The sequence below is a fragment of the Arvicanthis niloticus genome, chromosome 26 (assembly GCF_011762505.2).
Source record: "Arvicanthis niloticus isolate mArvNil1 chromosome 26, mArvNil1.pat.X, whole genome shotgun sequence".
Classification (NCBI taxonomy): domain Eukaryota; kingdom Metazoa; phylum Chordata; class Mammalia; order Rodentia; family Muridae; genus Arvicanthis; species Arvicanthis niloticus.
Window position 1 is genome coordinate 18844281 of NC_133434.1, and position 17962 is coordinate 18862242.

At 39.5% G+C, this 17962-nt stretch overlaps 3 protein-coding genes across 11 annotated transcripts in view; 1 reads left to right on the forward strand and 2 right to left on the reverse strand.

Annotated features, from left to right (window-relative positions):
• The window catches only part of Bco2 (beta-carotene oxygenase 2), a 24984-nt gene extending 16035 nt beyond the window's left edge, over positions 1-8949 (reverse strand). Inside the window, exons 1-2 of one of the 3 annotated variants that reach the window (XM_076925119.1) lie at positions 8759-8949; positions 4384-4572 (exon numbers count right to left, since the gene is read on the reverse strand). In XM_076925119.1, the coding sequence (XP_076781234.1) occupies positions 4384-4547 (164 nt within the window). In that variant the 5' untranslated portion in view covers positions 4548-4572; positions 8759-8949. Of the gene's footprint in view, positions 1-4383; positions 4573-8758 lie in introns of those variants that run through there. The other 2 variants (XM_076925121.1, XM_076925120.1) reach the window with 2 other exon arrangements.
• Il18 (interleukin 18) overlaps positions 8552-17962 on the forward strand; it is a 26849-nt gene continuing 17438 nt past the window's right edge. The window contains exon 1 of one of the 3 annotated variants that reach the window (XM_076925122.1): positions 8552-8710. In XM_076925122.1, coding sequence (XP_076781237.1) covers positions 8572-8710 — 139 coding nt within the window. In that variant the 5' untranslated portion in view covers positions 8552-8571. The remainder of the gene's footprint in view (positions 8711-17962) is intronic. The other 2 variants (XM_076925124.1, XM_076925123.1) reach the window with 2 other exon arrangements.
• On the reverse strand, positions 9487-15551 carry Tex12 (testis expressed 12). 5 transcript variants are annotated; one of them, XM_076925127.1, is made up of 7 exons: positions 15394-15550; positions 15151-15283; positions 14787-15028; positions 13029-13094; positions 12063-12174; positions 11925-11976; positions 9487-11211 (listed from the first exon to the last, which is right to left on the reverse strand). In XM_076925127.1, exons 4-7 carry the CDS (start codon positions 13089-13091, stop codon positions 11067-11069), a joined length of 372 nt encoding a protein of 123 aa, XP_076781242.1. In that variant the 5' UTR covers positions 13092-13094; positions 14787-15028; positions 15151-15283; positions 15394-15550; the 3' UTR covers positions 9487-11066. The 5 variants fall into 5 exon arrangements, with proteins under 5 accessions (XP_076781242.1, XP_076781245.1, XP_076781241.1 ...); XM_076925130.1 differs by having other exon boundaries at positions 14746-15283; positions 15394-15551; XM_076925126.1 differs by having other exon boundaries at positions 14787-15283.

The following is a 17962-nucleotide window of genomic DNA, read 5'->3' on the forward strand; positions in this document are numbered from 1 at the left end:
ACAGTTTAAATGGTTAAGGTGTAGCTTTCACATGTTGCATATTCTATCACTTTTTTTTTTTTTTTTTTTTTTTTTAGTTTTTCAAGACAGGGTTTCTCTGTATAGCCCTGGCTGTCCTGGAACTCACTCTGTAGACCAGGCTGGCCTCGAACTCAGAAATCCACCTGCACCACCACCGCCCGGCTTATCACTTTTTAAAATTAGTGTAGAGAAAAGAAGAAAAGTGTCCCTCTTATTCCTGTGATCTCAGGTGCCATCTTTATCAGTTGCTGGCTCGGTTTCTGGGTTTCCTCTTCTGTGTTACCTGTTTCCCTGTCCATGAACCACTGTCATAATGTGTCCATTGTAGAGAATTTACAATGTTTTTAATGTCTTGTATAACACTAATAACTTTCATTTCTAGTGTGTTCTTGGTAATTCTTGCATATTTATTTCTCATATGAACTTTAATAATAACTAATCTAATTTTCTGTAAATAGCTTGTTGGAATTTTTACTGATATCATATTGTATTTATAAGAAATGGGAAATGTGCCTTTAAAATGCCATCCAAGAACAAGAGGTGGGTTTTCCCATCTGTCCAAATGTGTCTTTTATCTCTAAGCACAGTGGTACAAGCCCGCCATCACAACACTTAAGGGGCTGACAGTTAGGACCAGGTTTCACCCTACTCAAAGTTACTCATATTGTCATTTGGTAAATTATGAATTGTGGAAATCCATGTCTTAGCTTAGCAGGCTCATGACACTGAGGCAGGAAGTTTGTCTTGACTTCAAGGCTGGTTTAAGCTACATAGCAAGACCACATCTCCAGCAAACAAAACCAAGTACCTTTCCTAAATATAGTTCATCTGCAGCTACTCTGAGTGACGTTTTCTTCACCACACAGTTCTACATCCTGTCACCTTGAATTCTGCTGTTGTGATTGGTTTTATTGTTTATCTTAGTTTCTTGGGTTTGCTAACCTACCATCTGAGGGGGGCTTGCTGCTTTCCTTAGGTTTTGGCCCCTAAATCAACACCTTCACTCTAACTGCATTACTGTTACTTACATTGGACATTGAGATATTGCACAGCAGCAGAAACCCTGAACATCTATCCTGGGGAAAAAAGAAAACACTTGTAGCAGTTCCCAACTTAGCCTTACTATTTTAGCATAAAGATACGGGCATGAAGAGAGATGAAGAGAGAGATAAGATACTATATATTCACATGTATATGAAATCATGTTAGGAAACTATCTATTAAGTCCATTTTTCAGCTGCCAAAAAGTCAGTTTGCTTAAACTTTCTGTCTCTATCCATTCTAGTAATTCATATTCCCTAGAAAGTTATTCAAGGTTTTCAAATGTATTTGCATTGGGATCTATAAAATCTCTTACAGTTTTTGTTTGTTTGCTTCAGTTTCAATGGCTACTTCTGTGTTCTCACTCATGTTTGTGTATCTATGCTTTCCCACTTTTCCCCCACTATATTTCTATGGGTTTGTGCACTCCGATTTCCCTCCACTTTCAAGCTCTCCCTAGGCCTCCATCCTCCTCCCCACCTGCTGCAATTGGACTTCTAAAGTAACTCCTTAAAGGCCTCTTGCAGCAGCCTGCTGGGGTGCTCCTCCTTGCTTCATGAATGTATACCATTCAGTGAATACCAGGCTCTGCAAGTTAAAATACATGCAGTTATGAAATATATATCTTCAAAATATGTGTCTTTCTCTTGGTCCTTGGTCTAGTTCCAAAAAACAGATGGAGAGGCATGAAAGGATGTGACAGCTGGGCACAGCCTCTGGTGCCACTGACAAAGGTAGAATGGTACATGGTGGGGGAAGGGAAGAAAGCAAGGCATTAACTCTTACAGTGCAGTGTCCAGTTCTGTAAAATGAAATGGGTGCTGTGAACAGCTGTAATGATGGTGGCACAACAGGCCGAATGGACTCAGAATGCCACTGAACTGTACCCTTCTCGGCAGTTATGACAGTAAGCTTATGGTAAACATATACTGTTAAATTTTTGAAAGATAATAAGCCCTGGAATATCATCAAGTCATTAAAAATACTGATCTCCCTATTTTGTAGCAACATAAGGTTATGATAGTGTGAATATATATATGTATGTATGTATGTATGTATATATATATACATACATACATACATATATATATATATATATATATATATATATATATATATATATTGTATATATTCGCCCCCGAACATGTGCGGAGGTCAAAGAACAATTTGCTGGAGTTGGTTCTCTTCTGTGTCACGTGTGCTGCACTCAGCTCCTCAGGCTTATTAGCAAACACCATTAATCACTGAGCTATCTTGCTGCTGTGATAGCAAAAATCTTTAAAAAGCAGAATGGAAAAATCTACTGATGATTGCAATTCTTTTCTTATTGAATTTGATTTTGATTTTTTATTTCATGTGCATTAGAGTGTTTGCTTTCATGTATATGTGTGCATCACATGCATGTCTGTTGCCTGGGGAGGTCAAAAGAGAGTTTCATCCCCTGGAACTGGAGTTATAGATGGTTGTAAGTTACCATGTAGGTGCTGGGACTTGAACTCAGGTCTTCTGCAATAGCAACAAGTGCTATAAACCACTGAGCCATCTCTTCATGCCCCAAGATGACTGCAGTTTTTAAAATAAGTCTAGAGAAATGTTGGGCCTTGAACGAGGTAACTCCATTTAACCTGCGACCTTCAGTCACATAGCACACAGGTAGAGGAGGTGATGAGCAAGTCTCCACCTCCAGAGACTAAAATATTAATGAGTTATCTAAAGGCCGGGAGGTGTAGCTAATTAAGTTATTCCCTCCCCTTTTCCCCCTCCCTATAAAGCCAGGGGAGCCTGGCTTTTGGGGGGGAGCTCATGCCATCTACACCCACTCACCACGCCATGAACAATAAAAGCTTTGGAAAACCAGACTCCACATGTCACCTGGGGCCCGCTGTGGCCAGATTCCCAGCCTTTGGAAACCTAGAACCTCTCTGATGCAGCCGCCAGCTGCGTGAATGTGGGATCCTCCACCAGCGGTGTTGGAAGCTTGCCTGGGACCCTGATGCCAGACCGCCATGGGACCCCGCCGAACCTCACCCCCACTGCACCCACCCTCCCCACCCCACCCCCCCGCGAGATTTTTTTTTCCCCACACAGAAATAGTGGAGAAGACCAGTAAGGAGTAGCATAAAATGGCTAAAGGTGATTGTGTTGTGTAGTTCATGCCCATCTCCACCCCACCCTAATAACTTTACTATAGTTCACATTTTTTTCATACAAAAATTGTCTAACATTTAAAAATGTTACAGAGCAGATTACCTCCTAGCCATCTCTTCCCATCACTTCATATCCCTCTTAAACACACAAAAAAATGATATCCTAAAGACCTGGTTCCAGGACAGCCAGGACTACACAGAGAAACCCTGTCTCAAAAAAAAAAAAAACAAACCTGGGTTTTCACCCATTGTATCTACTTATTGAGTGCTAGCTAGGTACAGACTACTGTTCAAGATACTGGGAACATTTGGATAAATCAGGAAGCTTTTCAGCCCTAGTGAAACTTACATCCTAGTGGAGGAACACAGCAAACATACATAAACAAAGACAAACAAACAAGGCTGGAGAGATGGCTCAGCAGTTGATAGTTCTTGTTGCTCTCACAGAGGACATGGGTTCAGTTCCCTGCACCTACATGGTAGCTCACAACCATCCATAGCTCCAGTTTCTGGGGATCCAGCACACTCTTATGATCTCTGCAGGCACCAGGCACATCCATGATACATATACTTAAAAGTGGACAAACACTCATAGAAATAAAGTAAATGATAAATAGGTATTTTTTTAAAAAATAAACAAACCAAGGGGATGGGCACTGGCAATAAAGTTTTTGCCAGTGCCAAAACCCTCTCTCCCCATGCATTTTGGCAATGCAGAAAACTGGCGATGAAACCAACTTTGATAAGTTTTAGGATGAGAAACCACAGAAGACACAAGAAGTACAATTTGAGTTGACATCAGGACAAAAATCAGTCCCAGAAGATTAGGGAAGACAGGTAAGAAAGCATCCAAGATACTGAGCACAAAAAGGAAAAGCAGGAAGAGGTCCTTGTGACTGGAAAGGTGCCCTTCCTTCAGGATCTTGTGGTGAAATGGCTCACAGAGATTCTTGCATGGCTCCCTTGGTTCCATAAACCAAAGAGAACTTCAAATTCACAACTTGAACTGCGAGCGAGAGAGAAAAATGGTTTTAAAGAATACTTTTTTCCTCCTCTAGGCAACAGTTTCCTTATCTGTAACCAAAGGGCAAGAGAGCCAGTAGTCATCTCAGAGATGAACGGGAATGAATGCGTGTTCTAGAGACTCAGTCTGTTCTCTAAAATCTAGGCTTACCTATCCTTTCCAAACTCAAACTTCCCAGGTCCAACTCGAAGTAGGTAGCCATTGAGCCATTCAGGAATGTGTCCTCGGACCCGAGCAGAGACAGCACTCAGAGTCTCCTCCACCGTGGTCAGCAGCGGGGCAATGCACGGCAGACTCTGCTTTGATCCTAACATGGTTTCCCCACGTATTTCTTCAAAACTGTAAAAGAGAAGCAAAACTCACACACATGCACACACACACACACATAACCAAATAAACATGCATGTATGCACACACACAAAAAAGTACACACATATACATACATACATGTGCATACACACCTGCATACATGCACACACACATTACAGGACCTCCTGTTAACATGCTTATTCCCCCATAGACAGTTCTGTGAACTGGAAGCTTGAGGGAAGTGTGAACCTAAACCACATAGTCTCCAAATTCCTCTCTCTTCTTTCACATTTTCAAGGTACCAACGTGGATTCTCCATTCTGAACTATACCAATCCTTAAACACAAGAGTAAAATGCTATCCTGTAATCAGGAGCTGAACATCATCCCTGTTACTTCCTACTTAAAAGACTTCCCAAGATAGTGCATGAATGTCGAGAGGTGTGGTCAAATATAACTTTAGTTAGAACAAAGTTACTTGTAACTTTGGCTACAATCCTTTACTTCATAGAAGTTATCAGAGGTACATGAGTCTAGCCTAGAAAAATTAACAGATAAACTTATCCAAAGACATGAGATCTATGTTCTTCTGGACATTTATTTTACAGTATATGATCCAATTTCTTTGAAATACTAAGTTTGCAGCACATGTGACTTTTATCTCCCTAAATATAACAATTTAGTCAGGCCCAGCTTTTTCTTGTTTTCCCAGATAACATTCATTTCACCCCAAATGCCCTTCCCAGAGTCTCTCCCTAAGAAAATTTTAGCTGAAGATGTAGATCAGAGGTAAAGCGCTTCTCCAACACACACAGGCCTATATTGGATTACAACACTGAAAAACAAAACCACACAAGAAGAATGTCTGGTAGTTGTAGTGGCACACAACAGTAATCCCAGTGCTTAAAAAGGAGGAGCATAAGGAGCCAGCCTGGGCTACCGGGTAAGCTCCTGTCTCAGAAGGAGAGAAGAGAGCAGTGGGAAATGGGAGAAGCGGAGGTAGTCTGTAAGTTGCTTGCTATGCAACCCCCAACACCCACATAAAGAACAACAACAAAATCACTGGGCCCAGCACCAAGCCTTGTTATCCTAACAGTGAAACAGTGGAAGATTCCAAAGTTCGTTGGCCTGTTGGTCTAGCCCAGTTAGTGATCAGCTTCAGGGTCAGAGAGAAATATCTCAAAAAATAAAGGTGAAAAACAAATTGCTATCAACCTCTCACCTTTACACACACACACACACACACACACACACACACAGAGAGAGAGAGAGAGAGAGAGAGAGAGAGAGAGAGAGAGAGAGAGAGAGAGAACTCTCTGTTGTTCAAGATCTAACTCAAATGTTACTTCCTTTAAACAGCATAGCCAGAGTGCCTAGGTTCAAATCTTAAGTCACTTCCAAAGTAAGGTTTTCAACTTCCCTGTGCTTTTTCTTCTTTTCTAAGACAGAGAGATAAAAATTCTTACCGTGCCTAAGGTTTTAAGTGACCACACAAGATTATGGAAAGCTTTAGAACACAATACATATCCCTCAAATGTTTAGTATTATTTAACTTTAGATGGTAGATACAATAAGATGCACTACAGATTTTCTTTCTCTTTAATTATTTTAGCTTTTCAAGAAAGAGCTAGACACTGCTGAGAGACTAAAATCTCCCAACCCAACAAGAGGAACTTGCTGCCTAGGAGGTCAGATGAATTCTTGCACCATCCTGTCTCAGTCCTGTCTGAAGATTATTTGCAACATAAGTACAACCCGCTACTCACTGGTACAGGAGCTGAAATCCGAATTCCTAGACTCCCAGATTCTACCCCATCCTGATATATAGTCTCTGGGGTGAAACAAGGAGGAACTAAAAGGCCGGAATGATAGGTATATTAGAAGTCTTAAGAAAATGCTTTGAAAAAAAGTAGAGAAATCTAGACTTTCCTTATTCTTCTTTTGTAAACAGTGAATTTATCTTCTCCTTTTAGACTAAGACTCCCTGACAAAAAGCAGATTAGCTACTTTACATAGAGTGAAATTGAACAGCCCAACTAGATACACATGAATTATAAATACTTTATGTTTTGTCTTTGCACTATGTGTATGCCTGGTACCCTCAGAGGTTGGAAATGGGTGTTGGATTCCCTGGAACTGCCATTAAGGATGGTTGTAAGCCACCACCTGCATGCTGAGAATCAAAGTCGGATCATTTAGGACAGCAGCCAGTGTTCTTAACCACTGAGCCATCTCTCTGGCGTCTTCATGTTAGATTATATTCACATATCTGCATGTTCAATGCTCCATGTTACTGGCACTGTTATACTCCTCAAACTTTTTGCAATACCTGATATGGCTGCCACCATTTCTTTATGCCTGCTTCCATTCTTGGCTTGGGAGACAAGCTATTCTAACATTTGCTGTTTTAACTCTGCTGCTCTCTAACTATGCTGCTTCCCGTCAGCTTCCTTATTTATTAGCTGGTAACTTTAGGCAAACATCTTAACCCTATCAAACCTCAAGTTTTTTTGAAGATTAAATAAGGGTTAAGAGAGGTTAATGACTCCTACTTGATCTCTCATCATAATGAAATGCAATGATACTCAGCAAATGTTAATCTCCTCTACTGACCCTTCCCCTCTTATCACCAAGTAAATGTCAAGGTATAACTTTGGACCTTTACCCTTAAATTTCAACATTCGCCCTTAGTAATCTCATCTTGATTCTTCAATTCTCCAGTTATGTCTTAGACCTGACTCTCAACTCTTCTCTTCTGAATCAGCTCTTCCACCAGCAAACATCTCTCTTCAGTCTCTCTGTGGGCACTGAATTCATCTTGCTCATCATTCTCCTTACAACACAGTTCTGACTACAGCCGCACAGGCCAGTAGGGGAAATATGAAAAAAGATGACTTCCGTGGCTTACGTATAAATTCCCCAGGCTCAAAATTCTCTATTTTCATCAGTCTCTCCTAGACTACACATTTTTTCTTATCCTAAGCCCATCTTCCTCAGCACTGGTGCCTCAACTTCTCCTTCCTATGTGTCACTTCCTACTGCCTAATTCAGGCCCTTGACTTTTGGCAGCCTCTCAGTTGGAGGCGAAACTGGAAAAAGAAACTCAGTGAGGTGAGTTCCTGGAGCCACTGGACCATCTTAAGGGTTAGAGACCTCAGACAATTGCCTCCAGCTCTAAATAGCTCATCGGGACTAGAGATTCTAATTTATCTGAATGAGCAGGGAAGATGCTTTTCCACCAGTGCAATGATATGAAAATTACATTTCCTACACGTAAACCTGGCTGCATCATTCATTCCTCCACCACTCACAAATTACTTTCAATTGTTGAAACTCCCGACCAGGTGCTTGAAGACCTGGTATGATCTCAGCCCACCCTAGCTGCTCACTCCATCCTAGCTGGATTGCTCCCGAGTCTCATGGCCATTTTATTCTCTTCACCTAGGATGTTTCTAATCTCCTTCAGATGAAATCTGCATATGCAGTTTAACCTTCAAGTTCCAGTTTCTAGGTTACCTGCTTCTTAAGCACTGCATTCCCATTTCCTTGCTGCAGCTTTGGAGAGCTTGCTGGTGTCCCTTATCTTGCTGTCTTGTGTGATAAAGGCCAGTGCACTTTACAACTTCTTCTAGCAGTATTCTTTGAATAAAGTTTAGCTATACCTACCACCCCAGGAACCTAACATGCTGCCTAACATACCACAGCACTATGTGGTTAAATAACTTTATAACTGACTGTGCATATTGGTGCCATTTCTGGCAGTTCTATATTAACCAATTGCTGAAAATAAATTCTTGAAGTAGCAACTATAATAGAAAGCTGCAGAACAAAACCACAGGGTTTGAGACAGTTTCCCAGAATGCAAATATGAGAACCAAACATTTCCATCTGAATACAAAGCAGTGGTTTTCAGTTGGGAAAAGTCAGAATAGAGAAAAACCCTTTGAGGCATCCAGGACAAATCAAATCTCTGGACTGAATTCTGCCCCAGTGCGTCACTTTAGCTGACAGAACACTGGCTGTTTCCACGATGAGTACGCCAATCCTGTGGTTGGTAAACCACCTGCTTTCACTTCTCCCCCGCGGCATGCTGCCTGCATCACACAAAGAAGCTTCAGAAGCCTGCTATAATCTTCAGGACCCAGGCACAGCAGTCCAACTGCAGACTGGTAAGAAGTGGACCAGGAAAGGAAAGGGTAGAGGGGAGAGTCCCCTACCTGGGAGATGGTACACTGCCACAGAAAGAACCCCTGCAACGTCAGGCTGATGAAGAAATGCAGAAAGACTTGAGGAAATATTATTTAATTCAGTTCAGGGCCAGCAACAGGTCTTGAGATTTCTGAATTTGTATCCACTAGCCTTATTAAGTAAATAATGAGCCTGGGTTGTCTCTGGCTCTGTGATCAAATGAGACTGGAGGGAGGGAAGGTGAGGGGCGGGGTCTCAAAACACTGGTAAACTTAGTTTCAGTTCTATGGCAAGTATCCTAACCAACCATAATCTTTGACATTAAAATCGGACCAATAATAGCCTTCCTTATTAACTATCCCTTTTTGGAATTTGCCCCCACCTGCAGTTAAGTCCGTGGAACCAGATTCAGGGGTTCATTGCACAACTTCTCTCCTCTGAGTGATTCAGACAGAATGAAGTCTTAATTTAGACTGGCAGGCAAAAGCTCACCCTTTTCCCTTTTATCTCATCCCTTTTTTTTTTACATTCATTAATTTGGGGGGGTGGTGGTTTTAGGTTGGGTTGAGTTGTGTTTTCAAGACAAGGTTTTTCTGTGTAATCTTGGCTGTCCTGGAGCTCACATTGTAGACCAAGCTGGCCTCAAACTCACAGAGATCCACCTGCCTCTGCCTCCCAAGTGCTAGAATTAAAGGTGACATCATTAGTTTTATGAAAAGCATTCTCTTACAGTAAAACACAGACAGGACACCATGAAGACATATACATAATTTTATTACTTTAACAAGTATCTTTGAGAACCTAAAGAACAAACACTGCTGGGAAGCAAAAACAACAAAAAACAAAATTCAGCACCTCATTCCTGTTTTGTTGGGTTTTTTTCTCTTTTAATTCCAACAATCTATGCAGAGTAGCTGGAACTCTCTGAGAGCTCAAAAACAGCCTGGCCTACATAGTGAGTTCTAGGCCATCCAGGATTACATAGTTCCTGCCTCAAACAAACAAGTAACTTGATGGAATGAAAATTTACTTTAAAGTTTACAAGCATCCAGGTAAAAAGACACTGCCTAATTTAAAAATACAAATTCCTTGTGATGCCCTATCCTTATATGAGAAGATATACATAGAAAAGATCAAATTGTCTGTATGGTAAAAGGTAGAGATAGATTTTTTTGGATCCAACTAATGTAGTTATATATTACATAGATAATTTTGAATAAAATCATAGCTGTACTTTATTTGTATCAAAGGAGGAATTAGTCTGATAAGAGATCCTCTAGACCAGCATTTCTCAAGCCTGTGGGTCATGACCCCTTTGGGGTTGGACAACCCTTTCACAGGAGTCTCCTAAGACCATCAGAAAACACTGATATTTACATCATGATTCCTAATAGTAGCAAAATTAGAGTTATGAATCAGCAATAGAAATAATTTTATGTTGAGAGTCACAACAACATGAGGAACTGTACTGAAGACTTACAGGATTTAGAAGGTTGAGAACTACTTCTCTAGACCAAATTCAACTTCACATTATCATAGGATTGAAGTGACCTGCCAAGCCATGTTTAAGCCATGATCTCCTGAGTCCTATATTACTAATTTCCACATCATCCACATCCTACAGATAAAGCCTCTAAATATAATTCATGAACTTTACAAATCAATGTGGTTAATAGGTAAGAAGCCACTTGACAGCCAGACTTGGTGGTATATAACCTTAATGTTGATACAAGAGAGGTTGAGGCAGGTACACCAGGAATTCACCTGGGTTCCATATAGTATGACACTTAAAAAATAAGAAATAGCCAGGTTATAGTAACTTCCAGTTTTTATTTTTATCATAAGAGAATATTTTAAACCAAATTTTTATTAGTCAAATATAATTGTTAAAAGTAAAAATAATCAAATGTTAATATTAAATAGCAGTAGCACACTGTTATATTTTATTATATGTTAAGAAACTGGACATAATACCTTTAATGTTTTTATATTCTTTTATAATACTGGCCAAGAAAAACATTTTAAAACTATCTCAAAAATCATTTGCTATTTAAACAAATATTGTTAGGCATAATCAAATTAACAGAGTCCTCTTTCATAGTTTAAGAAGGGCTACGCAATTCAGGAGTAAAGGATAAAGAACATGTATATAATTTTTAATTTAATTTTTATATAATGTGCCAAATATTTGACCTGCAAAAGGAATACTACACACTTCATATTAATATCTATCTTAAACCCCCTTTTAAATTTAGAAAAAGTTATAGTTTAATACATGTTTTCTCTAGCAAAAGAACACAGGAGTAATAGGAACAACTTTCAGCTGCCATAGGCACATTACTTGTGCAGGGTGTTGGTAATCATTGTAAACCTCTGCTTCAGGAACTCTCTTTTCTGTACTAAAAAGTTTTCAATAATATTGGCTTCTTTGAAGAGTCCATCTATCTCATCGATGTAAGATGCATCTACTGCTGCTCTTTCACTAATAGGGGAAAAGTTGATATTTAAACAAGTTATAAAGTCTAGACACATCATCAATGTCATATTCTTTATACTGTATCTATTAGCTATTTCATTTTCATGGCTTTGTCCATGAAAGAACTTCATTAATTTATTATCTTCAGGATAAGTCTAGAAAACATTTTGGATTATTTAAAACACAGAAAGTGTATCTTATGTACTATAACTTTAATAACAAATTACATAAATTATTAAACCATTATTCAGGTATAGTGACTATCCAGTAGCTTATAAAGCACCTTGTAATACTTCTTATTCTCAAACCAATATTTAGATTCAGCCTTTATATATATAGTGGTAAAATATAAATATGTAAAATACTTATTTTTACTCTAACCCCATTATTAATTATTAATATTATTAATTTCACCAAATAATACCATTCTCAAAGAGGTATCTATATAAAATGTAGAAAACACTATCATCTAGAGACCAAGATATATCCACTCTGGTATTAGCACAAGCAATATGAGAAATGATGTTGGACAGGTTGGGGATTACTCCCTTAAAATAATCAACTCATCTTTTGTAAGGAATTGAGGCAGAATGGTAAAACTTCACATTTGTAGGGACCAAATACATTTTTAAGCCATAGAATTAAATTTTTCACTACTAAGTTTTCAGGAGAAAAGGATTTCTAACCAAAAAACCTTTAAGAATACCATAATTACTTGCCTTAAAATCTTTGCATATGTAGACAACATCAGATTAATTTCCTTGCTCATATCTGTTCAAAAAATTGAGTAGGTTGTAAAATTTATCTTCTGCATAATACAGTCAATATACATAAAGTAAGCATTGTCTATACATCACCGCTCAAATCCTTCTCCAGAGCTTCCTCTTTATAAAAGAGTCCAGAACACTCAGAGAGAGATGAATCTGATTTTCCAAAAGAGGATACCTGTGGACTATCAGACACCTGAGGCTAAGAAAAGAAAGAAAATAGATCAATGGTAAGATCTTTAAGACACATATATTCTATTTAAAAAGCAAACTGAGCATTTTCAGAGGGACTGGGGACATGGTTCTGTACAACAGTGTTTGTCTAGCACACTTATGGCTGTAGATTTAAGCCCCAGTACTTCAGAATTGAAAATGAAACTCTATGCTTGGGGTTGAGAGCTAGTTCAGTGGCAAAGCACTGGACTAGGTTTCAGCACTGAAAAAAAAGTACCAAGGATAAAAAATACTAGAGACTGAATACCAGTCATTTACATTTTTATCATCAAAGAAACCTTTAAACACAAGAGACATCTTGCTGAGAATGCTAAATTTTGTTTAGATTTTGATAATGATTATTAACTCAATGAAAAACAGCTTTGTATCTTTTACCAGTGTATATTTTTTATAATCTTACAATAACTTTAATTTAAATAACAGCCAAATGGTTGCAAAATTTTGCAATATAGACTGGCAGATAGCTCAACAGTCAGAGAAAGAACTCACCACTAAAATATGAAGATCTGAGTACGATTCCCAGACCTGCTTATAAGAATTTTACTCATTTTAGCAAATAATTATGCATGTAAAGTCCCATGTACCAAAAAGATATGGACTCACTTTGGTTACATTTAAGGCCACATGCTACCAAGAAGAAATCCCCACGTATACTTTTATAAGTCTGTTCTTAATGAAAAAGCTAAGTGGAGTCAACATAGTTCCTGCTGGTATAGTCCTACCTCTGTGACTATGAGAACTGATCAATAGTACTTTCTTGAAGAAAAGAAACTTCAGAAATAGATAAAATACACTAAGAGGCTCCAGGGGCATAAAACTTACCTCCAGTTCTCTTGACCTCTTGCAGTTTCTAGAGTCTGATTTTACAAGGTGGTTTGCCATCATTCTCTGGAGACACAAACTATAACATTTAGAGAAACTCCAAATTTAAGTATTAAATCTACACCACACTTCTCTTCATGTGTGTCCTTTTCCCACTTCTGTTATTAATTTCTGCTCTCCTAATGTGCCCCCTAAACTTAATTTCTCTCCTCTCTAATTTATCCTACCTCTCAAAACTCTTCATTCAAAAACCCTCTGGGTCAGTAAACTCAAGTTTTATCACATGGCACCCAAGGTCCTCCATCATCTGAGACCAAAACTAATTGGACAATTTTCAAGTAGCAGCCTATATAAAATGAGCTCAATAAACCTTACCAGCAAGTCTATCTTGTTTCAGCACTAGGACATTTAAGATTCTTCTATCTTTATACACTTTTTAATGTTAAAATTAGAGGATAGAGCTCTCCTCTTTCTGTCCTTCTTTCTTTCCAAAAGAAGAAATGGGCAGAGATGGCTGACCTCATTTAAACAAATAAAACCGAGCTATCCCAGCAATAAGACCTCTTCATTCTTCTAGTCAGAGACTGTTTCCATTGGTCTAGCCTTATCTTAACATGCCATCAAACTGCTTTCCCATAAATTCTGAAGCTATTGTCCTAGGAATCTGAACTGTTAAGGTTCAAACTTGAAAAGACATTGGAACTTAAAAGAATGGCCTCTACATCTTAGAGTTGAAGAACTATTTACATTCACTTTATTTATTTATTTATTTATTTCCCGGATGGGAGTTAGACAGGGTTTCTTCTTTGTGTAGCCCTGGCTATCCTGGAACTCACTCAGTAGACCAGGCTAGCCTCAAACTCAGAAATTCACTTGCCTCTGCCTCCTGAGTGCTGAGATTAAAGGCATTCCCTACATACCCAGCTCTGTTTCTTTTAAACACCATGAGTTGGATAACTGTAGAGAATCTTACTTATATATAGTATGAATATGATGGAAACAACAGCAAAACACAGATTATAAAAATGCTTCTAAATACAGCCACAGTACTTCTGTGTGCCTACCACAATCTTCACAATACTAAGCTGAAGTGAAAAAAAAAAAAAATGCACACGTGAATGCAATGATATTCCTAAAGAATATTTCAGACACCAACCCAAGGAAAAAGTTTTCCAGTTTTCCCTTTTCTGCTTCTTCTTTCCTATTTCAAACTGACAGAACATATACACACGTCCGATAAAACTTCTATAATTATGTAATGCTGTATTTGTAAAAAGTGGTTTCTGTCATGATTTAAGACTCCTGAATAGTCTGGGTTAACAGGCTCGTCCTCACTCTGTGAAAACATCAGTGACCTGCGGCCACGGCCATCAGAAGCGTCGCCCTGTGCAACTGTATATGCTGTTTAGTTTTTCTTCTACATGCCGTAGTTGGTTCAGCTTCGGGTTTTCTGGGACTGAGACCCACCACATAAACCAAGCTAGCCTGGACTGCACCGGGTAGCCGAGGCTGGATGCTAACTCGCAGCAATCCTCCTGTCCCTGTGCCCCGAGTGCTGGGACTACCGGAGTGTGCTATACTGCCGCTCCTGCTTCTGCTGTTCTCTCTTTACACCGCTATCCGCTCCTCGCGCCATTTCCCCGCCTCTTTCCCTCACTTCCTCACATCTGCGACACCAGGCCTCAGACCTGGAGACCCGGCTCCCATCCCCACTCACTGCTGTCTTTCACACTCGCGACTTCCCTGTCGTGCGCTCACCCTCTTGCTCCACTCGCAATCGGAGATTCCCCACGACCTGCCTCCTCAGAGCCGCAAGGCGAGAGTGAGAGCTTCGCACGCCCCTCCGCGCAGGCGCCCGAGTGCACAGCTCCCAGCAGGCAGCGCGCGAGCCACGTGACAGCCTCGCAGGGCCGATCGGCCTGGAGCCTCACTTCCGTTTATTTCCCGCCTTTTTCTCTCAACATGGAATCTTCGAGAAACAAGAAAGGTCCCTTCCCACACTATGGAGAAGGAAGAGGAAACTTTAAAAGTGGTCTCTAGGGAGGAGAGAGGCGTTGCCCTGGGACGCCGGGCTGGGGCCAGGGCCAAGGATCTCAGCCGATGAGCGTTAAATATGTCCCACCAGGTCCTCTCCGGAAAGAGCATGCTGGCCATAGAGTGTGCTGACACAGGAGACTCAGCCGGTTCCTCCAGCCCACAGTCTCTGTCAGTGTCCCTCTTTGTCTTTGGTGCTACCAAACTCTCCGAATCACATCCTTAAAGAAAATAAGTTTATGAATTTTTAAAAAGTCAATTAAATTTGCTGACCTAATTAGCCTTCAGAAAGTATTTAGTAATTCACATGAATCATACACTCGTGACTTACCTTTACTGGGACTGTCACACGCCGACTTTGACCTGCAGTTTCACAGACAACTTCCTAAACTCTCTCTTTCCAGTTAGTTGACCTGGTGCAGAACCAAGTATATTGCCTCATAAAACAAAGGTCAATGGCACGCCTCCATGAACTCCAGGCGCCTAATTTTTACATTTTAGAAGGCTGTTATTTAACACGTGGGGTTTTGTTGTTGTTGTTCCTTTTGTTTATTTAAAGGTTAGCATCAAGGCTGGAAAGTGAACAAAGATATAGAGCACTGGCCTAACTAGAATGTTCTTGCTTGATATGCTAGGTGACAGGGTACTTGGAAGTCCGTTATCTGTGTTGAAAGTTTTACTATCTGTAGTACGATAATGGGGAAAAGTTACACATTTTTCATAAAGTTGATTATGTTCATTTTACAGGACTTTTCTGGCCTTGGGTTCATTCTCCAGCTCCCATACACCAGTGCACACATGTAAACCCAGCACTAGGGAGGTGGAGACTAGGGAAGAGTAAGTTTGAGGTCATCATTTGCTACTTTTGAGGCTATCCTGGGATACATGAGATCATACCCAAGTTGTTTTTTTTTAATCCCTTAGAAGAATCCATTAGTAAACTATGGTTTTTCTACTTTTTTTTTTTTTGGTTAAATATGAAATAAAAATGTAAGGATTTGCCGGGCGGTGGTGGCACACACCTTTGTTCCCAGCACTTGGGAGGCAGAGGCAGGTGGATTTCTGAGTTCGAGGCCAGCCTGGTCTACAGAGTGAGTTCCAGGACAGCCAGGGCTACACAGAGAAACCCTGTCTTGAAAAACCAAAAAAAAAAAAAAAAAAAAAAAAAAAAAACAACCAAAAAAAACCAAAAAACAAAAAACAGAAAACAAACCAAAAAAAAAAGTAAGGATTTAACATTTTTTAGCTCTATGTTTTAGCTTTATATTTATATTTAACTTTATACTTAGCAAATGTAAAGTTCTCCACTCAGTATTTATTTGGTTTTGTTTTGGTTTCTTGTGTGTTTTGGAGGCAGTCACGCTTTCTAATCCAGGCTAGACTGGATTTTATAATCCTCTTGCTTCAGTCTTGACCATTCTATATTATTCATCAGCAGCACTGTTATTTTTTAAAGTCCATTAAATCAAAAAGTCTGGGTGATGTGTATTATATCTAAACAGATAATTATCTATTTGGTTCTTAAATATTTCAAAGAAAAAAGACCTAATGCATAAATTTTTACCAGACTAAAAGAAAACATTTTTTTTTGTTTTAATGTTACCTTCATTGTATGATAGATGAGTAGTGAGAGGGTATGGGTAATGCCTTACATTATTCCAAGGACTGTCAACACGTCTATAAAATACACAGGGCACAGAAACGTATAGCTTACTCTATATCATAGGGGGGAAAGTCCCATAACAGAAATGTACAAATTGTCACTGTTCATCTCTAGAGCTGGAAGGAGCTTTCTGGCATTGCTTCTGGTCTGTTGTCTATGTGCTGGAGATTGACCCCAACGCCGTCTTCTTGCTAACTGAATGCTCTACAGCTGGGCTAACACTGCTGATCCTTCTGTCACTACTTCATTCAGTCTTTAGGATCACTTGGAGAATGAAAACTTGCTATTTCAAACTCAGTCACACTGCTGTTTCTACACATTCTTTAAAACGTTAGTTTTCCTTCTGGTAATACAGCTCACCAAGCCCCTCCAGTCATCTCACTACAAACTTCCTCTGTAATCGTAGCTATGGACATGATGTTTTCATGACTTTAGGAAAATTGTACCCTGCTTTTAAAAAAAAAAAAAAAAAAAAAAAAAAAAAAGACAAAAGTTCAAAACTACCTTCTTACACAGCATTTTACTTCCTAACTTTAGAAGATCTCATACAATTTCTGTACTGGCAAAAACAAAACAAAACAAAACAAAAAAAAAACCCACTTTCCTAATTCCATTGCTAACAAAGCAACAATTTAGCTGTGTCCAAGCTTTTTTTAAAAAGTCCCTAAGAAATACTGCTATGATTTCAAGGCTATATTTATACTCTGTTCTTTAGAAATAATACTTTAGAAGACTAAATCAATGAGTTAAAGAAAAGCCTTAAAATAATCATGTTTCATATATTTTAAGTCAGAAATTTGCCACCGTCCCAGGAATATCTGTTTTGTGCCTGTGTTAGGAGAGGGGAGCCTCTAGATGTTCCAGTGCTACAATATGCATGTGGCAGTAAGGGGGCAGCCTAGGTGTCTTTGCCACTGCATAACCCAGGCTATCCAGCCCTGGAGCTTCTGGATATCCTCCTGCCTCCATTTCTCATTTCCTCTAAGTACATTGGGATTAGATGTTAAAGCTGCTGTGTCCAGCTTTCAGTCAAATCATTTCTCAAGTTTCTTATTCAAAAAAGTTCTAATGGTAGGGCTGAGGAGAGAACTCAGCCGGTAAAGTTCTAGCCACACAAGCATGAGGACCTGCACACAACTAACTCACATTAAAAATAACAATAGTGCCTGGCATAGCGCCAGTGAGATGGCTCAGCACGTAAAAGCACTTCCTGCCAAACCTAACAGCCTGAGTTCAG